Here is an 18,812-nt window from a genome sequence, read left to right as displayed (position 1 = left end):
CATTCATACACTTTCAATACATCTTTTATACATCGAGGGCATGAAAATTATCTCCTTAGCGTTATTCTCTACATTGTTCCATTTTTAAGGCCTCTTCTTTATCCGTACCTTCCTCCATGGCCAGATGTAAGCCGGCAGACATCACTCCTCCCCCCAACCCCCACCACACGCCCGTCTCTCTCTCTCTCTCTCTCTCTCTCTCTCTCCCTCTCTCTCACCCAACTCACCCACCCACACACCTCGACCCCAGTAGCCAGTCCCCCGGGGGCACCTCCACCGCCCCCTACCCACCATTCCTCCATTCCCCCCCCCCCCCCCTCCCCAGCCACCTTCAGATCACCCAAAATGGATGTGTCTTTGAAGGCTGAGATTGATTGTGGATATCAGAGTTATGGCGCCATTCATCACAGTCTATTATATAGGAGAGAGGGACAGGAAGTAGATGTCCCCTCCCTCCCCCTCAAAGACCCTGCTGCCTTGGGTCCCGAGGGACAGCATGGACAAAGCTTTACAAAAAGAAAGGAAAAGTAGTGAGTAAATATGTTTCAATGATTGTGTATATGGTCTGCACAGCGAATGGCGTTTCATTTGTGTGTGTGCAAGCAGAGCGCATCTTCCTCTGTCTGAATTGTGGTAAGACAGATATGCATGTGTGTGTGTTTGTGTGTAAGGGTGTCTGTGTGTGAGTGCGTCCGTCCCCATGCTTCGATGCATTTATTGATTGCCAGCAACGGCTGTCCTCCATCAAGTTTTTATTTATTTTCCTATTTTACTTTTTGAACTCATCTGACATTTGATTTACAGCTTCATTAGGATGCCGTGCTGCCCTTTATTTTTGGTACTCACCCTTTCCCCCCTGCAACCACCGCCAGGTTACTCTGGGATACAAAAACACACACACACACACACACACACACACAACCACTCAGACACACACACACACCCACCCACATACACCGGCTTTCTGTGGGGGAAGCGAGCCGTGAATAAACTCAAGGACTCTGCTTCCAAACACTTTGTGTGGTGGTGGACGTTTGGCTATCTGTCATCATGGTAAATAATCTCTCGCCGTTCACCAAGACGCCTCACTTCCTGCTCCCCTCCCCCCCCCCCCCGCCCCCCCAATAGGCCGTTTGTGTGTGTATGTGTGTGTGTGTGCGTTCCTTATTTTTTGGCTATTTCCCGGGTGCTCCTTAGTCCCCCACCGACACAGCTTGTTTGAAACGAACCCCTCATTGTGTCTGTGTGTGTGTGTGTGTGTTTTCTTTCATGAGCCTTTTCTGAAATAGATGGATGCACTTCAAATGAACCAGAGGAGACGTTGTTTAATGCCTCCACAAGATGTGTGTAAGTGTTGTTCTGTTTAGTATCTCTGATGGTCTTGGTAGGACTGTACAGACCGAGGAGCTGTCTCGATTTAGATTTTGCAGCTCCACTTTTTCCTTTTGACATTTCTCTTTTACCCCGGCTGTGGTTTACCTGAGATGACTCCGCAAGAAACCAACCTCAAATTGTTATTCTTTTATTTTTTGAGTCACCTCCCTCTCTCCCTCCATCCTCTCTCCCCCTCATCATCCACGCTCTCTCTCTCTCTCTCCCTTCCTCCGCCTGCTCCGAAATCAGTCATTACCAGTAGTCAAGTCATGCAGATATAAAAAAAGCAAACAGTGTAAAAAAAAGCACAAATATAAGCTAATAATAAAGGAGGAAATAATCGCACTTTTGCGCTGCTGCTGCTTTTGTCGCTGGCGCCGCGTGATGGAAATGGGTCTAAATATGCGATTAGAACCTTCCAGTGACTGATGCTATTAGTGCAGATATGCCGTAGACTTCTGCTATCTCCCCATGAAGGATTAGCGTGATTTGTCCCTCTGCAGGGCTGGATGTGGGCATCCCAGGCACTCTAAGTTGACAGCGTCTGTCTCTGCTTAGTTCTCCCAGACAGTTTGTGTGACAGTTGATGCCAGGCGAGGGCTTAGAAAGTGTGTGTGTGTGTGTGTGTGTGTGTGTGTGTGTGTGTGTGTGTGTGTGTGTGTGTGTGTGTGTGTGTGTGTGTGTGTGTGTGTGTGTGTGTGTGTGTGTGTGTGTGTGTGTATGAGGCAGGTGGTCTGCATGTCAAGTATGTGTGTATGTCTGTCTGTCAGTACTTGCTCAAGGGAGGGATAGCTAATAAAGCGATAGGCGAGCCTGTTTGAACATGATTGTCCATGAATGACTTTCTTTTAAGAAAAAAAAACAAAAACGCTCAGGTTCTTTTTGTGTTGACAATCGGAGAAATGGAAAAATGTTAAGCCCTTCCTTTTTAAAGACTTCCTTTTTAAACACTAGCTCATCTTTACACACCTTGCTTTCCTATAATTAACGTGTTTCCACTTTGGACCGTCCAGGGCAACAGTTTTCTACCGGCCTTACGGGAAAACTACTCAAACGACAAGAATTGAACCGTGAAAATGAACATGAAACATAAAACAACGAAAGAAGGATAATACATCTATTCATTCACCGGCATCCTCTCTCAGCCCCTCCGCTACGCTAAACCAAACATCCCTGTGCCCACTCGCTTCTTCTTTGCCCACGGCACCGGCTTTGGGTTACTTAGCATCTCTGTTAGCATCGCGGTGGGTGCTTATCTCTGTGTGAGGTGTTTGATTCTACGCAGGAGGATGCCTTGGGCGGGGGGAGCGGGGGTGGAGGGAGGGGAGTTGGCTCACCTCTCAGAAATGCTGGAGGGTACATGTAAATGCTCCCGGTTTTAGCCCAAGCGCCCCCCGTTGTGGCCCCGACTGATTTAGGAGGGTGACACATCTTTTAATGTTAGGCAGTAAACTGCAGGGGAATTTATACGTACACACACACACACACACACACACACACACACACACACACACACACACACACACACACACACACACACACACACACACACACACACACACACACACACACACATACACAAATAGACACACACACACACACACACACACACACACACACACACACACACACATACAGACATATACACACACACATGGACATAGGCACACACACACAGAAGCCCATAGAGACATACGGACAAACACACACACACACACACACACACACACACACACACACACACACACACACACACACACACACACACACACACACACACACACACACACAAACACACTCCTACGCTTCCAACGTTTGGTTTACGTGACACCAGCCAGTTAAAGCTGCACTGCACTTTATTTTTCCTTTCTTTTTTTGTAGATTGGATGGTTGGTTTGACCTCATCTTCACTCCCCTCCCTCTCGTCCCGCCAGGGAGTAAAACCACGGTGGCTCGGCTAGAGGGGAGAGGAACATAGCGATACTATTCACTATGGGGCACTGGTTGGCCTCCTAGCATAACTATTTCCTCCCGCTATACCATTTTCTTGTAGCTCTTTTTCCCTTCTTGTTGTTTAAATTAACTGGCCTGTCACATTGACCGATGCTAACTCATCTCGTCACTGTAAACCGACGAAAGACACAGAAGAGGACAGAGTCAAGAAAATGACCAATATATCAGAGAGGGAGCGAGAGAGTGCGAGGGAGATGGGAGGAGGGAGGGGGAGGGAGGGTGGGACAGTGCGGTTTGCGAAGGACATGGCAGCTTAGCAGCAGCCAAGAAGTCTGCGTTGAACACCTGCTCCTGTCCCCCCCCACCTCCTCCTCTCCACCCCCCACCCACCCTGTCAACCTCCTCATTACCTGTCAATCTATCAAAGAGACCGCCAGATCAAATGCTGCAGCCAGTGAGTGGTAGTGAGCGAGGGAGAGAGGGAGAGAGCGAGAGGGAGAGAAAGAGAACTCAGAAATGTGTCGGGTGTATGTGTGTCTCTCTGTGTGCCAGTAGGCTGACACTGATCCTGTTAAATAGTAAACTGCCTTCTATGTCTTCCGTACTTAAATTTTTTGAGACTTAAAGTCCTTTATCCCTTTTGTTTTGCTTCCCTTCATTTGGGCAATTGCGTATTCACTGCCACTCCCCGTCCAGTCGTAATGGACTGGCCCGGCCTCCCCTGCCTGGCAGACTGTGTTGGGCTGCTCCGTCTGGTCTTTGATTGGCGCCTCTGTGAAGAGAGGTGAATCTCTGACAGACAAGCGCCACTGCATGGAGGCGGGGTCCGCAGTTTCGGATTACAGCGACAAGCCTCCTGCTTGTGTTTGTGTGTTTGAGTGTGCTGCTCGCATTTCCATTTGCAGTTGCACACTGGACGTATTCCCAGAACAAATATGTGCAAATGTAGATTAACATTTATACACTTTATTGCCTTGTTACATAAGCGTATGTGTGTGTGTGTGTGTGTGTGTGTGTGTGTGTGTGTGTTGTGTGTGTGTGTGTGTGTGTGTGTGTGTGTGTGTGTGTGTGTGTGTGTGTGTGTGTGTGTGCACATGCCTTTAGTAAAAGGGTGAGTGTTAGCTCATCAAGCTGCATTAGTGCATGAATGACCAGCCCCAACGCTCTATTCCTGAGCCCTTTCAGTCTCTTTTCTCTCTCCTACACTCTCTCTTTTTTGCTCACGCTCATTCTCACTCCCTTCCTCTCTCTCTCTCTCTCTCTCTCTCTCTCTCTCTCTCTCTCTCTCTCTCTCTCTCTCTCTCTCTCTCTCTCTCTCTCTCTCTCTCTCTCTCTCTCTCTCTCTCTCTCAGTGTCTGAGCTCATGTGATTTACGGTAATTATCCATCGGTGGGGTCATCTATCAGGCTGGCCGTTGCTAGGCAATGGAGGCAGCTGCTGCTGGCTGTTGTCTGGGCTTTGCTGTTGACTTGTCAGGGACATAGGGTGTGCGTGTAGTGTAGAGCGTGTGTGTGTGTGTGCGTCTGTGTGTGTGTGCGTCTGTGTGTGTGTGTGTGTGTGTTAAATTGGGGAGATAGATATTGAGTGGTGCATTTGTGTCGATTGTATACGTTTCCTGTGTGGGTTTGTGTGTGTGTGTGTGTGTGTGTATCCATGTGTGTGGGTCCGTGCGAATATCGGGGTGAGGAGGCGACGGGGAGGCCAGCGCGGGTGCAGTCCAACACGGCCTTTAGTCGCTGCGGTTATCGCTGCGGTTCAGCACCACCCCTTAACCCTGCAATGTGTCACCGGACGTCCAAACTGGTTTCAGTTTAGGAGACCCCCCTCCCCCACCAACCGACTCGCGTACAGCACCGTGCTACGCTGCAGTTGTACCTACAGGGGGAGGCACCTAGGGGGGGGAATCCTGGCTTACCTTATCATGATCACACACAGGATCATGATATCGTATGCAGACGTATAATGTTCTAGGTTTTGCGTCAACTTGGAGCACGATAAGGACCAGAACCACGTGCGTGTTAAGTGTGAACACGGCGTACAAACAGGAGCCCTCTATACCCGGCTAATTAACACCAGTAAGTATTTGTCATTGCGTTATGGGGGTTAAGATTAGGAACACCTCTCAATTAATCTGCAATCAGCTGTTTGTTAATTAGTTTACCTGTTCTAAGTGGCCTAAAGGGCTCTTGTGTAATTAGCTAAGCTGCCGGAACCACACCGACATGTTGACATTGACCTGCGTCGCACGTTCACACATATCTGAGTGTGCACACACACATGCATATACACACATACGTATGGATATAAACACATGCACGCAAACAGAAACACACACAAACAGACACACACTCACACTGAAACAATGACACACACACACACACACACACACACACACACACACACACACACACACACACACACACACACACACACACACACACACGAAGGCATACACGCATCCGCACACACACACTTACACATGCACGCACAGACTTAAATATAGATTCACACATGCATATGTGTACCAATGCATTTGTGTATACACACACGCATAAAATAGCCCCTCCCATTCTGTGGTCATGGCAATGTCCTTTGTCACGGTCAAGACAGACAAGCGCCGCACATTTTTTCAATCAATAACACACTCACACCCATCCACTCTCACACAACATCTGCAATAATTACTTTTCTTCTGGAAAATACATTGTATATAATCAACCCCCGGCCCCCATCTCCTCCTTCTCCATAGCAAGGCACTTTCCGTCCTTCTTTTTTTTCCTCCTCACTCACTTCACTTCAAAGCAATTTGTTTGGGCCGGTGCCTGCTGACATTGTCTGTGGTAATTAAAGGAGAACGTGAAATTTATGGTTTAATTACACAGGCCTTGTTATGCAGAGGGGGGCAGGATACGCTGATATGCTCAATAAAAATAAATAAATTCTATACTGGCTTGCTTGTTTAATATCGAACCCTATATGTGCATGTAGGGCAGGGTTAGTCACGGCTCCCTCTCTAGCTCGACCAAGCAGGTGTCGTTGTGTGTGTGCGTGTGTGTGTGTGCGTGCGTGTATGTATTTGTCTGTGTGTGTTGGCGTTTCAGATGCCTGCAACGCAGCGGCCATAAGACAGTAAAAGCAACGTCTTATGTCTAAACCTTGCTGTTTACAACACATCCATGCAGAATATACTATAGACCTGTTTAGATTGACTTTATATAGAATAGTATTGCTTGATTATTTTTACAGAAGAGATCCTGCCTGTTTGTAATGCGTATTGTAAATGTGCTGTGATCGTGTCAGAGCCACACCAATTCAATCCGTTTTCTTGCGTGTGTGTCTTGTTTGTTTGTTCTCTGTGTGTGTGTGTGTGTGTGTGTGTGTGTGTGTGTGTGTGTGTGTGTTTGTTTGTGTGCATATAGTAACCGAGAGGGATGTTGGCCGCGGCCCACCAGTCACTCCTCTGAACTGATCTTTTCGTCGGGTATAAATAGCGGCGGCTCTATAAATAAAAGACACGCACCTTTTACGCTAACACAGTCCTCTTCCTCCCTCCCCATTTGTACCCTTTCTCCCTCTCCTCACCCCCCCCCCCCCCCCCACAAATACACACACACACACACACACACACACGCACACACACGCAAAGGAAACACAAAGACTTCACCACACGTCCTCCATACATATGGAATAGGAAATAGCCTTCTCTACTTTGATGTGTCCTCATTGTGTATCTCACCTACGTGTTTACATTGAGCATACTGGGCCTCCGTGGCACATGTTTTACCTTTGACCTCAGCGCCTTGGGCCGTTGTTGAGAGTAATGCCTCAGACTTGCGGCTGAAGACATGGTAGCTATCTGTCTGTCTCTGTCTGCCTATCCTTGTAGTTATAAGCTATTTTCCATATTTTTCCCAAATAATGTCTGCTGACTAGGATTGCATTTTAAACACACATAACAACTGCTGTATTTGGCTGCAAAATATGTTTGTTTACCTCAGTTGGGCCAGATATAAAAAAACTGAAAAGAGAGAGAATTGAATGGAAAGGCTGAATGCTGATGGGACAATCTTTCTAAGAGAGTAATAGGGGAGTTGACACGGGGAGAGGGACAGGTTTTGTTAGGTGAGTGTGTGTGTGTGTGTGTGTGTGTGTGTGTGTGTGTAGGGGGGGGGGGGGGGGGGGGGTTTATATGTACACTGGGTAGGCAAATTGGTACACCCTGCTGGAACGGTGCAGGAGTTATTTAAGGTCCTTTAGGTGCTGCCGAGCCATATGTTCCGTTATCCCATTCCGGAGGGGCCAGTGTGGGCGAGTGGTGGAGGGTGTGGGAGGGAGAGAGAGCTCTACAGCGGGGCGAAGAGAGAGACAGAGAGAGAGAGAGAGAGGGCGAGGGAGAGAAGGGTAAAGGGGAGCTGGGTCGACACGGAAGGGAAGAAGCAGAGCCGTAATTGAGTAGGAATCATTTTTGAGGCGAGCCGGCCCACCCCATCGCCTTGGCCCCTGCCGGACCCAGAGAGGAGACGTGAAGGAGTGGACAACACAGAGAGGACTGTGAGGTGGTGAGGGATAGGGAAGGGAGCTCTTGAGGTAAATCATGCCCTCCTTTGATTCCTCATATCCTGCTCTCTGGCGGCCCTATTCTGCATAATTCATCTTGTCACTTTCTTTTTCCTTTTTTCCTTTTTCCCCCCCTTTTTTTATGCCGTGATGTCGGGTGAGATAAAACCCCGGTGGATAACAACTCACAATGACCGCCGCCCCCCCCCCCACCCCAACACCCCCACCGCCCCTGTTAACCCCCCCCCCCCCCCCCCCCCCCAACCCCGCTGCAGTCCAAGGTGGAGATGGTCTTACTCGACAGCTGTTGGCTGTAAACAGAGAGGGGACGCTCCGAACGAATCTAGGTCCTGCAACATAAAGGCCTGGCGGATTCTTCCTGTGTTCCCCCTCGCTCACACTTATCTGTCTGGGTCTGGATCTCTCTCTCTCTCTCTCCCTCTCTCGCCCCCCCCTCCCCGTCTCTATTTCTGTCTGCCCGATCTCCATAGTCTCGGCCAGACAGGAAGCAGGGTTGGTGGGGAGGGGGGGGAGGGAGGGAGGGAGGGTGGGCGAGGGATCTGGTGGTGGTGGTGGTTGGCGAGAGGGAAAGGGGGGGTGAGACGCAGAGGAAGAGAGGGGAGGTGATGGGGACGGGGTGGGCGACGGGGGGGGGGGGGACGGGGGGGGCCGGGGGTTGGTCGGGGCGGTGCTGCCTGAGCAGGGCACGGCTCTCACGTTAGTCGCTCGGTGGGGAACACATCCCAGCGTTCCCTGTGACACTCCGCCGGCCGCATTACCATAATTGGCTTTTCTACATGACGGGACAGAGGAAATAATAATGTCATTTTATTTACAGCCCTCTTGTCTGGGTCCGAGAGCTATCACCCCCCCCATCCTCCCCTCCCACCCTCCTCTTCCCTCCTCCCCCCCCCCCCCCCCCCCCACTCCAGCTCCCCCACACCACCAGTGCGGCTGTCCCGTACGCCGCCCTTCAACACACTTACACACGCGCACGTGCAACCACACACGCACGCACAAACACTGTCCTCTCGCGCACTTTCACTGTCCTTTCTATCTCATTTCACTCTGCCTTTTCCCTCTGTCTCTCTCCCATCTCTCTCTCTCTCGCCCTCTCTTTCTCTCTCGCCCTCTCTCTCTCTCTCTCTTTCTCTGTGCCCGGCGCGAGGCTCGTTCTACCGCGGCACGCAGGTCAAGTGATGGCTTTTTGATCAGCTCCTGTCCGAAGCCATCAGCACTGAGCAGCTCGTAATGTAGACCCCTGGTGACAAACACAATCTGGGGGGGAAAGGAATAAGATCGCCGCTTTTCCATTTAAGCAAGGGGCCGGCCTAAATGGCCCCACGAATACCTCTAAATGTCCCACCCCACCACCCTACTTCTAAACACCCCCCCCCCCCCCCCCCCCCCCCACCCTTACGCCCGTATCCCCTTAAATCACATGAGTGAAGGGCCCGGCGATTGGACATTAGTGGTCCAAATGACTGCTGTGATTGTCCTGCTCTTCCCAAACTCGCATCAGATAAATAAAGAAATGTGTGCGTGTGAATAAATATATGGGATAGGGGTGTTGCAGAGACAGGTGTGGGGGGGGGGGGCTAGTGAGTGACAGCTACTTTCCTCAACTCTTTCCTCTCCATCTCCCTCTGATCCCACGCTCACCCCTTCTACTACTACCACCCCCACCACCCCCACCCCCACCACCACCACCACCCCCACCCCCACCACCACCCCCACCCCCACCACCACCACCCCCACCACCACCACCACCACCACCACTTTCCTATTTTTTTGATGTTTGCTACCTTGCCTTTCTTATGGGGGGGCTTGTTTGGGTTTGACAGCGGCCAAATGGTAAAGCTCTGGGAGGCTGACAGAGAGTTATATTGATTTAGCAGCCAGCCGAAGAAAAGCAGTTTGGGCGGACACAGATACCAGCATCACATTCAAGCACCTTTTTATTTTAGAATTTTTTTATCTTTTTTGGCCAAAATGGCCGACTATGTTTGCCATTGTGTTTTCATCTGGTATCAAGTGCAACAAGGATGGAAATTGCACGGCGCAAGTTGGGCGTGGGCTGTAAGTTAGTTAATGCATCCCACCAGGCCTGTACAGTTCTGCCATGATTATAGAATCGCTTTGGAACGAGCGATCTGTATTGTCTCTAATGCAGGACGTATAAATAATATACAGCAAAGGCATTTGAATAATAATGTGGTAGAATGCAATTGACACGCACAGTTTACAGACTATAAGATTACAGAGTGCAGTGATCTGGATTTAAAGCAGCCTGACACCCTGCATATCTAAGATGGATGATGTGGCACGATGAGTGTTTGCGTGAGTGTGTGTGTGTGTGTTTGGCTGTTCGTGTGTTTGTATCATCAGCGACTCACCGTGTACTCCAAGGACCTGGGACATGATGGCTGCCATTTGCCGTGACTAGTCTGCATTCCTGTCCTAGGCCACAGCACACACACACACACACACACACACACACACACACACACACACACACACACACACACACACACACACACACACACACACACACACACACACACACAACCACACACCACAGATGGCCTCACTCACAGCCCGTCCAGTAATTCAAACAACCAGAGATGGCGCCGCCAGCGTTTGTCCCTCCCACTCCCCACGCCACATCCTGCCCCCCCCCTCCACCCCCCACTGATGAGGTCACCGCCATAAGGGTGTGTCGCGGGTACGTCTGTGGAAGGAGGAGGAAGAGATGGTGGACCAGGGTGGTGGTGGTGGTTGTGGGTGTAGGCGGCAGCCACGTCCCGCGTCCCTGATGGGGTTGGGAGGGGGGCGTGTTCCCCTGTGCTGCGGCGTGCGTTGGGCCAGGCTTTGGAGAACAGAACAGCGTTCTCTGAGAACATTTTAGCATCCCACTCAGGATGTAGCCGAAGGCGTATTTCAAAATAGACACGGAGGGATCAATATTTTGTGAGGCGTCACCGCATCACGCATTCACGGATATAAAACCGTCCGTTTTGCCTTCTCTGATCCCACCTTCTCCTTTCGTTTTTCTTTCTCTTTTTTCATCTCCCCGCCATTCTTTTGTCTGCACGCTTTTGATTTCCCCGACTCCTCTCCCCCCCCCCCCTCCCCACACCCTCCCTCCTTGCTCTCTTTTTTTTTTTTTGTTGCCATGACAACATGGCAGGACAGGCACTGATTGACAAGGATCGTCAAAGGGTTCCCGGGCGCACCACTTTGTGTGCCAAGCCCCTCCCCCCCTGCTGCCAGCATGTTTTTAGTCGGGGGGGGGGGGGGCTTTTATTGTCAGTCACTCAGGGATCTTTCTGATGTTCCCCCTCATATTGTTCCATCTGTATCTATACACGTGTGTGTGTATATGTGTGTGTGCGTGCATGTGCATGCCCCGCCAGCTCTTCATGTTTAGCTGCGTTTATTGGCTGCAGAGACCCATGCTTAGTGGGGGGGAGGGGGGGTGGTAACTCACACTGGTATATCCTGTGTGTGTGTGTGTGTGTGTGTGCCTCTGGGGGGGGTAGCTGGCTGTTCCTCACCTTGGTCCCAGGGAGGACTGAGCTCGCCAGCCTGCACAGCACCTGGCGTGTTTGTAGGGCTGATACGAGGCGGTGATGGTGTTCTGTTCGCAAGGCACGCTAACAGACGACACTTGAGGTAGCGCTCGTGTGTGCATGTGCCTGGGTGTGTGTGTGTGTGTGTGTGTGTGTGTGTGTGTGTGTGTGTGTGTGTGTCTGTGTCTGTGTGTGTGTGTGTAATCTGCTGTGTTAGGGATTTTCAGGAGTTTTAGGAACTGTCTCGAGCTCAGTCTGTCAGCGGGATTGAAGCGCAGCCAGGTTCCTCCTGTAGCGCTCTCATTTCACTGAAATCCTGTCAGGTGTCTTGGGAGAAGAGGGGTGGGGGGGGGGGGGGGGGGGGGGGGGGGGGGGGGGGGGGAGGGGGGTAGGGTGTTGAATATGGGGAAAGGGGCTGTATTTGTGTGTGTGTTTGGTGTATAATTTGCGCATACTTTCATGCAGCCTCATGGTTGTGCTCTGGTGTATAAACTCCATGAAGTGTTGTTTGGCATGAGTCTGGCATGTCTACGGCAAGGGCCAACGAGACGGACAATTGGTATCCTTCCAAACGCGCACACTTACAAAATAACGCACAAGCAGACACACGCACGCACACAGAGGCACACACACCCACACACCCATCGTGTGTCTGTGTCAGGTATTACGTCCACTTAGATTAGGATATGACAGGGTAGCGTGCCGTTTGAAGCTGACAGCCCATCTGTTTCGTCAGGAGAGAGTGATGCTGGCATCTCAGACACACATCTCAACGTGGAGGAAGGAGATAAAGGAACCAGGCGCAAGAGGAGATGAGGGGGGGAGGGGTGGAGGGGTTCCTTCCTGCCCCACCCCCATCAACCCTAATTTCTTCTGCATCTACACACACACACACACACACTTACAGACAGACAGAGACACGCACACGCACACACACTCTCACACACATATCCGCACTAGCAAGAGCTGTGTAGGAGGAGAGTAGCCCTCCCATGTCCTCCTCTGTTAGTTTTGCCTCTGTGTACTCCGTAGCCGTGAACCTGTTACATCTCGGCTCCTCTGATCTTTTGATCATGTGCTCCGTTTGCCTCTTTAATCTGGCTTCTCGTCAGCGTCATTGTCTGCGTCGCTTTGTATCATCCAGCAGTGTATTTCACTGAACACCAAAAGTGGAGATCTGCCGTACTCTCTCTCACTCTCCATCTCTCTAATAATCTCTCTTTCTTTCTCTCTCACTCTCTCTCTCTCTCTCTCTCTCTCTCTCTCTCTCTCTCCCCGTACTCCCACCTGTCTTCATGAGTGACTGAAGCAGCCTTGCTCCATTGTTTTACTCCCGGTCTTGTGTTTATCAACTCAAACGGGGTGACCTTCGACTTGTCAAAGTGAGCCGGGAAAATGAACTGATAACTCCAAAATGAGATGTTTGGTTTTGCCTTTGTCTCGGCTGACTATCTCTCTCTCTCTCTCTCTCTCTCTCTCTCTCTCTCTCTCTCTCTCTCTCTCTCTCTCTCTCTCTCTCTCTCTCTGCTGATCAATTGCATAACCTCGACATGTGAGTAAACTGCACAAAAGACAAAACTAGAAATCAAGGCACAGGAGGCGCAGCTGGCTAACAAGGCCAAAGACCCAGAAAAAAAGAAAGGGAAAAGGGAAGAAAAAAATCCCTGCGAACATGAAGCATGTGAAGGAATGAAGGGAGGTGGATGGAAAAGGACAACTGTCTGAATCAGTCATTTATTTTTATCCCTCAGAGGCGTTTTTTTCATCAGTGGCTTTTAGTCTATCAGGCGCACACATGAGTGCATATGTGCAAATGCACAGGCATGCATAAACACACATACACACACACACACACACACACACACACACACACACACACACACACACACACACACACACACACACACACACACACACACACACACACACACACACACACACACACACACACAAACATCCACACACACACTCCCAATCCGAACAGAAGCCCATATTTCCTGCCATTGAGTATTCATTCTGCGTCCTTTTCGACAGTGGTCCTGTTAGCGTGCTGTAAATCTTTTATTTCACCAAGCTGACCTCTTTTCTCTTCTTTATTTGTCTTCTTTTATTTCTCTCTCTCTCTCTCTCTCTCCCAGCCTATGAACCTGAGGATGATGAAGTCAAGGCATCCCCACACGACGAGGAAGAGCACTTACAGGACGACGGCCTCTCATTGGACGGTCAGGATGCAGAGTTCCTGTGCAATGAGGAAGAGGAGGACGCGGACGGCGGAGCGGCGCCGAGCTACAGAGACTCTCCGCTCAGCAACGGCACCAACCCGGACGCGGGCTACGGCTCCCCGCTCAGCGACACCAGTGACAGGCTCACAGACTTTAAGAGCACCTGCTCCCGGGACGACCCCGAGAGGGAGCGGGAGAGGGAGCGGGAGAGGGAGCTGGAGCAGGAGAGGGAGCGGGAGAGGGAGCTGGAGCAGGAGAGGGAGAGGGAGAGCGAGGCAGCCTCTCTGCCCCTGCGCCCGAACAATGGCCTTTCTCTCCAGGACAGCCTGGCACAAATGAAAGCCGTCTATGCAAACCTCATCTCTGATGCCTCCTGGTCCAGCATCGCCATGGACATCATGAAGTCCAAGACTGCGTCTTCTGCCGCCCTCACCAGTGACCTGCCCACCGCCGCGCCCGCCAGCACCGCTGCTTCCGCCACCGCTGTTCCTCCCACGAGTAAAGTCAGCGGGAACCACATGCCCAGCAGCCACCACAACGGGAGGAGCTCCAGCGCTGCGGTCAATCACAGTGGGAGCGGGAGCACCAACGGCGTCGCGGCAAGCACTGTGAGCAGCCACAGCCACAGCCACGGCGGCGGTGGCGGCGGCGGCGGCAGCAGTGGGGGCGCCAGTAATGGAAGCGGAATAGCTTATGACTGGCACCAGGCGGCCCTCGCAAAGACACTGCAGCACACACCCTACCACCTGCTGCCGGAGCCCAGCCTCTTCAGCACCGTGCAGCTCTACCGCCAGAACAACAAGCTATACGGCTCAGTCTTCACCGGCGCCAGCAAGTTCCGCTGCAAAGACTGCAGCGCCGCCTATGACACTCTGGTGGGGCTGACGGTGCATATGAACGAGACGGGCCACTACAGAGACGACAACAAAGACAAGGAGGATGACCGGGGGAAGCGCTGGTCCAAGCCCCGCAAGCGCTCTCTGATGGAGATGGAGGGCAAGGAGGACGCGCAGAAGGTGCTGAAGTGCATGTACTGCGGCCACTCCTTTGAGTCCCTGCAGGACCTCAGTGTCCACATGATCAAGACCAAGCATTACCAGAAAGTGCCTCTCAAAGAACCGGTGCCGTCCCTGGCCACCAAACTGGTGCCCCCTTCCAAAAGGCGTGCTCTCCAAGATGCCGTCATCTCCCCGTGCTCGCCAGATTCTATCCACGCCAGCACAGGGGGTAATCACTTGTCAATGATGGATTCGAGCAAAGACTCAAAGTCCACGGCAAACCCCTATGTGACACCCAACAACCGCTACGGTTACCAGAACGGCGCCAGCTACACATGGCAGTTTGAGGCGCGAAAGGCCCAGATTCTGAAGTGCATGGAGTGTGGGAGCTCCCATGACACGCTCCAGCAACTGACCGCCCACATGATGGTTACGGGCCACTTCCTCAAGGTGACCAACTCTGCTTCCAAGAAGGGCAAACAGTTGATGTTCGACCCCGTCGTAGAGGAGAAGATCCAATCAATCCCACTGCCGCCCACAACTACCAGGCTTCCAGTTCCTTGCGCTATTAAGTCCCAACCCGTGTCTCCAGCCCTGTCCTCTAGCTCTGAGGAGAAGAGGGAAGTTTGTGCGGAAGAAAAGATGGATGTCGCTGAGCTGGGGGAAAAGAAGATTAAAGAGGAGAAGGAGGACCCGGGGGAGAAGACTCAGGCAGATGGCACCTCCTATAAATACCTCAGAGAGGAGGACCTGGAGGAGGCGCCCAAAGGGGGACTGGACATCCTCAAGTCCCTGGAGAACACTGTGTCCAGTGCCATTAGCAAGGCACAGACTGGCACACCGACGTGGGGTGGATACCCCAGCATTCATGCAGCCTACCAGCTCCAGGGGGGCATGAAGAGCTCCACCACTGTACTGCCTCCAACAGTGCAGAGTATCCAGATACAGCCAATGTACAACAGTGGCCTCAGGGGCCTCATGAGTGACCCAAACTCAGTCCTTCACTCCCCCAGGAGTCCCTCTCTAACTCCCCCGCTTAGGAACAATGTAACTGCCATGGAGGAGCTGGTGGAGAAGGTGACAGGAAAAGCTACCGCCATCAAGAAAGAGAAGGAGGAAAAGCTGGTGAGCCTTGAGCGCTGCCGACCCCCTTCTTCGATCAAGTCTCCCTCCCCCGCCCTGAGAGAGCAGAGGGAGCATTTAGGCTCGAATGACCTCTCTGTGGGGAGACCACCCACTGTCAGGAACAGCAGCCCCGGAAGCGTGGATTCAGAACCTGTTTGCAAGAAGGAGCCCAAAGAGAGCCTGGTGGATGGCCACAACAACCACTCCAAAAACAGCTCAGAGTCGCGCCAATCCCCCGTCACTAACGGCAACAGCATGAGCATCATCACCGATCACTCGCCAGAGAGGCCTTTCATTAACCCTCTCAGCGCACTCCAGTCAATCATGAACACGCACCTAGGTAAAGCCTCAAAGCCGGTTAGCTCTGCCGCCGACCCTTTGTCCATGCTGTACAAGATCAGCAACTGCATGATGGACAAGCCCGCGTTTAATCCTTCCCCCCAGACCAAACCAGCTGAGCCCGTCAATCGCTACCCATTTTACGAGACCAACGACCAGCCAATTGACTTGAGCAAATCAAAGTCCAACACTAACAGCAACAGCAGTTGCGCTCCACTACTCAACAGCAACACTATCAACGGTAACAAGCCCATTCTGTCTCTCCCTGATTCCGTCTCCTCTCCTCTGAGAGAGAACGCTCTGATGGACATCTCCGACATGGTGAAGAACCTCACAGGAAGACTGACGCCCAAGTCCTCCACCCCCTCCTCCATCTCCGAGAAGTCGGACGCGGACGGCAGCACGTACGACGACACTCTGGAGGACCTCTCCCCGGTCCAGAAGAGGAAAGGGCGGCAGTCCAACTGGAACCCTCAGCACCTCCTCATCCTACAGGCGCAGTTTGCCTCCAGTCTGAGGGAGACCACAGAGGGCCGCTATGCCATGACTGACCTGGGGCCCCAAGAGAGGGTCCACATTTGCAAGTTCACGGGCCTCTCCATGACCACGATCTCCCACTGGCTGGCCAACGTCAAGTACCAGCTGAGACGCACCGGGGGCACCAAGTTTCTAAAGAACATGGACTCTTGCCAGCCGGTGTTCCTATGCGGTGACTGTGCCTCCCAGTTCAGGACTCCCTCCGCCTACATCGGCCACCTGGAGACTCACCTGGGCTTCAGCTTGAAGGACCTGTCCAAGCTGTCCAACGAACACCTACGGGAGCAGCAGGCTGTCTCCAAGGTGATCACAGACAAAATGACATTTGGTAGCGCCCTGTCGGCACTGACGGTGCCGGAGGATGACACGGGTTCCGTGTACCAGTGCAGACTTTGCAATCGGACCTTCGTCAGCAAACACGCGGTTAAACTGCACCTCAGCAAGACCCACGGCAAGTCTCCAGAGGATCACCTGGTGTTTGTCACCGCCTTAGAGAAACTAGAGAAGCTGGATAAGTGCGAGAAGGTTTGAGCGGGATAGAGGCTGTTGGGCCTTGGGGTAGAGACTTACAGCTGTGGAACTGACCAGAATTTCATTGCACTAAAAATTCACAGTTACTGCACTGGGCCGAACTGAGCCGCTATTATGAAAAAAGGAAAAAAAAGACAGTCTTATTATTATTATTATTATTATTATTATCATTTTTCTTTTTGTGATAAATGCTTGACTGGACCATGTCTATTTTTGTTCACTTTTACCTTTTGTTTGTTTTGCCAAGCTCTTTTTTTTAAACTAATTTTGTAATGTATTTATATGCTATTTGTCTGATCTGTGCATGTATTTTAGTGAGTCAAGATTAACACAAGATTTTGATCTTTTCATGGCAAATAATACAACTACTGCTTCAATGGTAACTTAAGTGGTGACTGAAAAATGAATTGGAGAAAGGAGAAAATTGTACAATACTTGATATGAAGAAGGGGAAAATTAAATGTACATGCCAAAAGAATGGACGAATACCCAGAGAGACTGAAGTAGCACCTTAGACAGTTGCATTTTACATTTGTAAAGAGACCATGTTTCAAAATACTTTGCATTCGTCAAATCAGATTGATTTGAAAAGATCAACCATCATCCCTTTTCCCCGGCTATTCATTTTTTTCTGAGTTCCTGTCACTGGGATGTTTTTGATGATGGCCTGCTCTGAAAGCTGAAAAGAAAGCAAAACGGATTGTGTAAACCTTTTAGGAGCAGTTTAAATGCTCCTTCTGAATAACAAGTCAATCAGTGAATATGTAATGGCTGTCAGTATGCAAATTTCATTCAAAAACTATTTTGTTCCCCCATGATGTGAAGTACCACCTTAATCACAATTCTCTGTTGTTGTTGTTGTATCGTTTGCTACAACTTTCTCTTACTGAATTGTGTCGCTATACTGTAAAGACAAGAGTCCGTTACATGTAAATGATTATCAGTGAAATGTCAGTACTCTATAAGACATATCTTACCATTTGAATCAACTCAACATTCTTTGTATCTTAAGGTGTGTGCATTCTCTAACTTTTATATTGTCATTTTATATACAAAAATGGATAAAAAAGAAAAACAGATGATGTATATAGATATATACTGTAGATCTAAAAAATGTCTTTTTTAAAAAAGAAAATACAAATTTAGCTTCTCTGGCTTGGTTTACAGAAATGATTTTAATTATAATTGCATCCAATTTGATGCATGATATGGTGTGAAAATAAATAAGCGATGCACAATGACTATACATTTCAATGTTTTATCGAGGATATTGTAAAAAAAAACAACAAAACTTTTTAGCACTAATTTGTTTAATTTAATTTCATTTAATTTCTTTCTCAATTGTAAAATAAACCCCAATGCCGTTGTTAAGAGTATAACATTTGTGGTTGCGTGTTCATTTTTGGTGCATGGTAGTTTGATCTTACTCACACAGCGTTTATCACGTTCGTTTGGACTTTATATAGGACCCCCCAAAAACACAGTTGCTAGCTCTGTAATTCGGTACAAACCATAACCACATGAGGCCAGGGCAGTGTCCTCGCTGCTGTGTGCTGCTGTCCTGTTGATAACCAAGCCAACATGGCCTGCTAATCCATTTCTTA

At 50.4% G+C, this 18,812-nt stretch overlaps 1 protein-coding gene across 2 annotated transcripts in view; it reads left to right on the top strand.

The window, feature by feature from the left end:
- LOC132467668 (teashirt homolog 1-like) overlaps positions 1-18,587 on the top strand; it is a 34,549-nt gene extending 15,962 nt beyond the window's left edge. For both annotated transcript variants that reach the window (XM_060065137.1, XM_060065136.1), the window contains exon 3: positions 13,595-18,587. In XM_060065137.1, the coding sequence (XP_059921120.1) occupies positions 13,595-17,208 (3,614 nt within the window). In that variant the 3' untranslated portion in view covers positions 17,209-18,587. The remainder of the gene's footprint in view (positions 1-13,594) is intronic.
- Positions 18,588-18,812: the final 225 nt, after the last annotated feature.

This window comes from Gadus macrocephalus, chromosome 11, assembly GCF_031168955.1.
Source record: "Gadus macrocephalus chromosome 11, ASM3116895v1".
Classification (NCBI taxonomy): Eukaryota; Metazoa; Chordata; class Actinopteri; order Gadiformes; family Gadidae; genus Gadus; species Gadus macrocephalus.
This window is presented reverse-complemented; position numbering and strand designations above follow the sequence as displayed.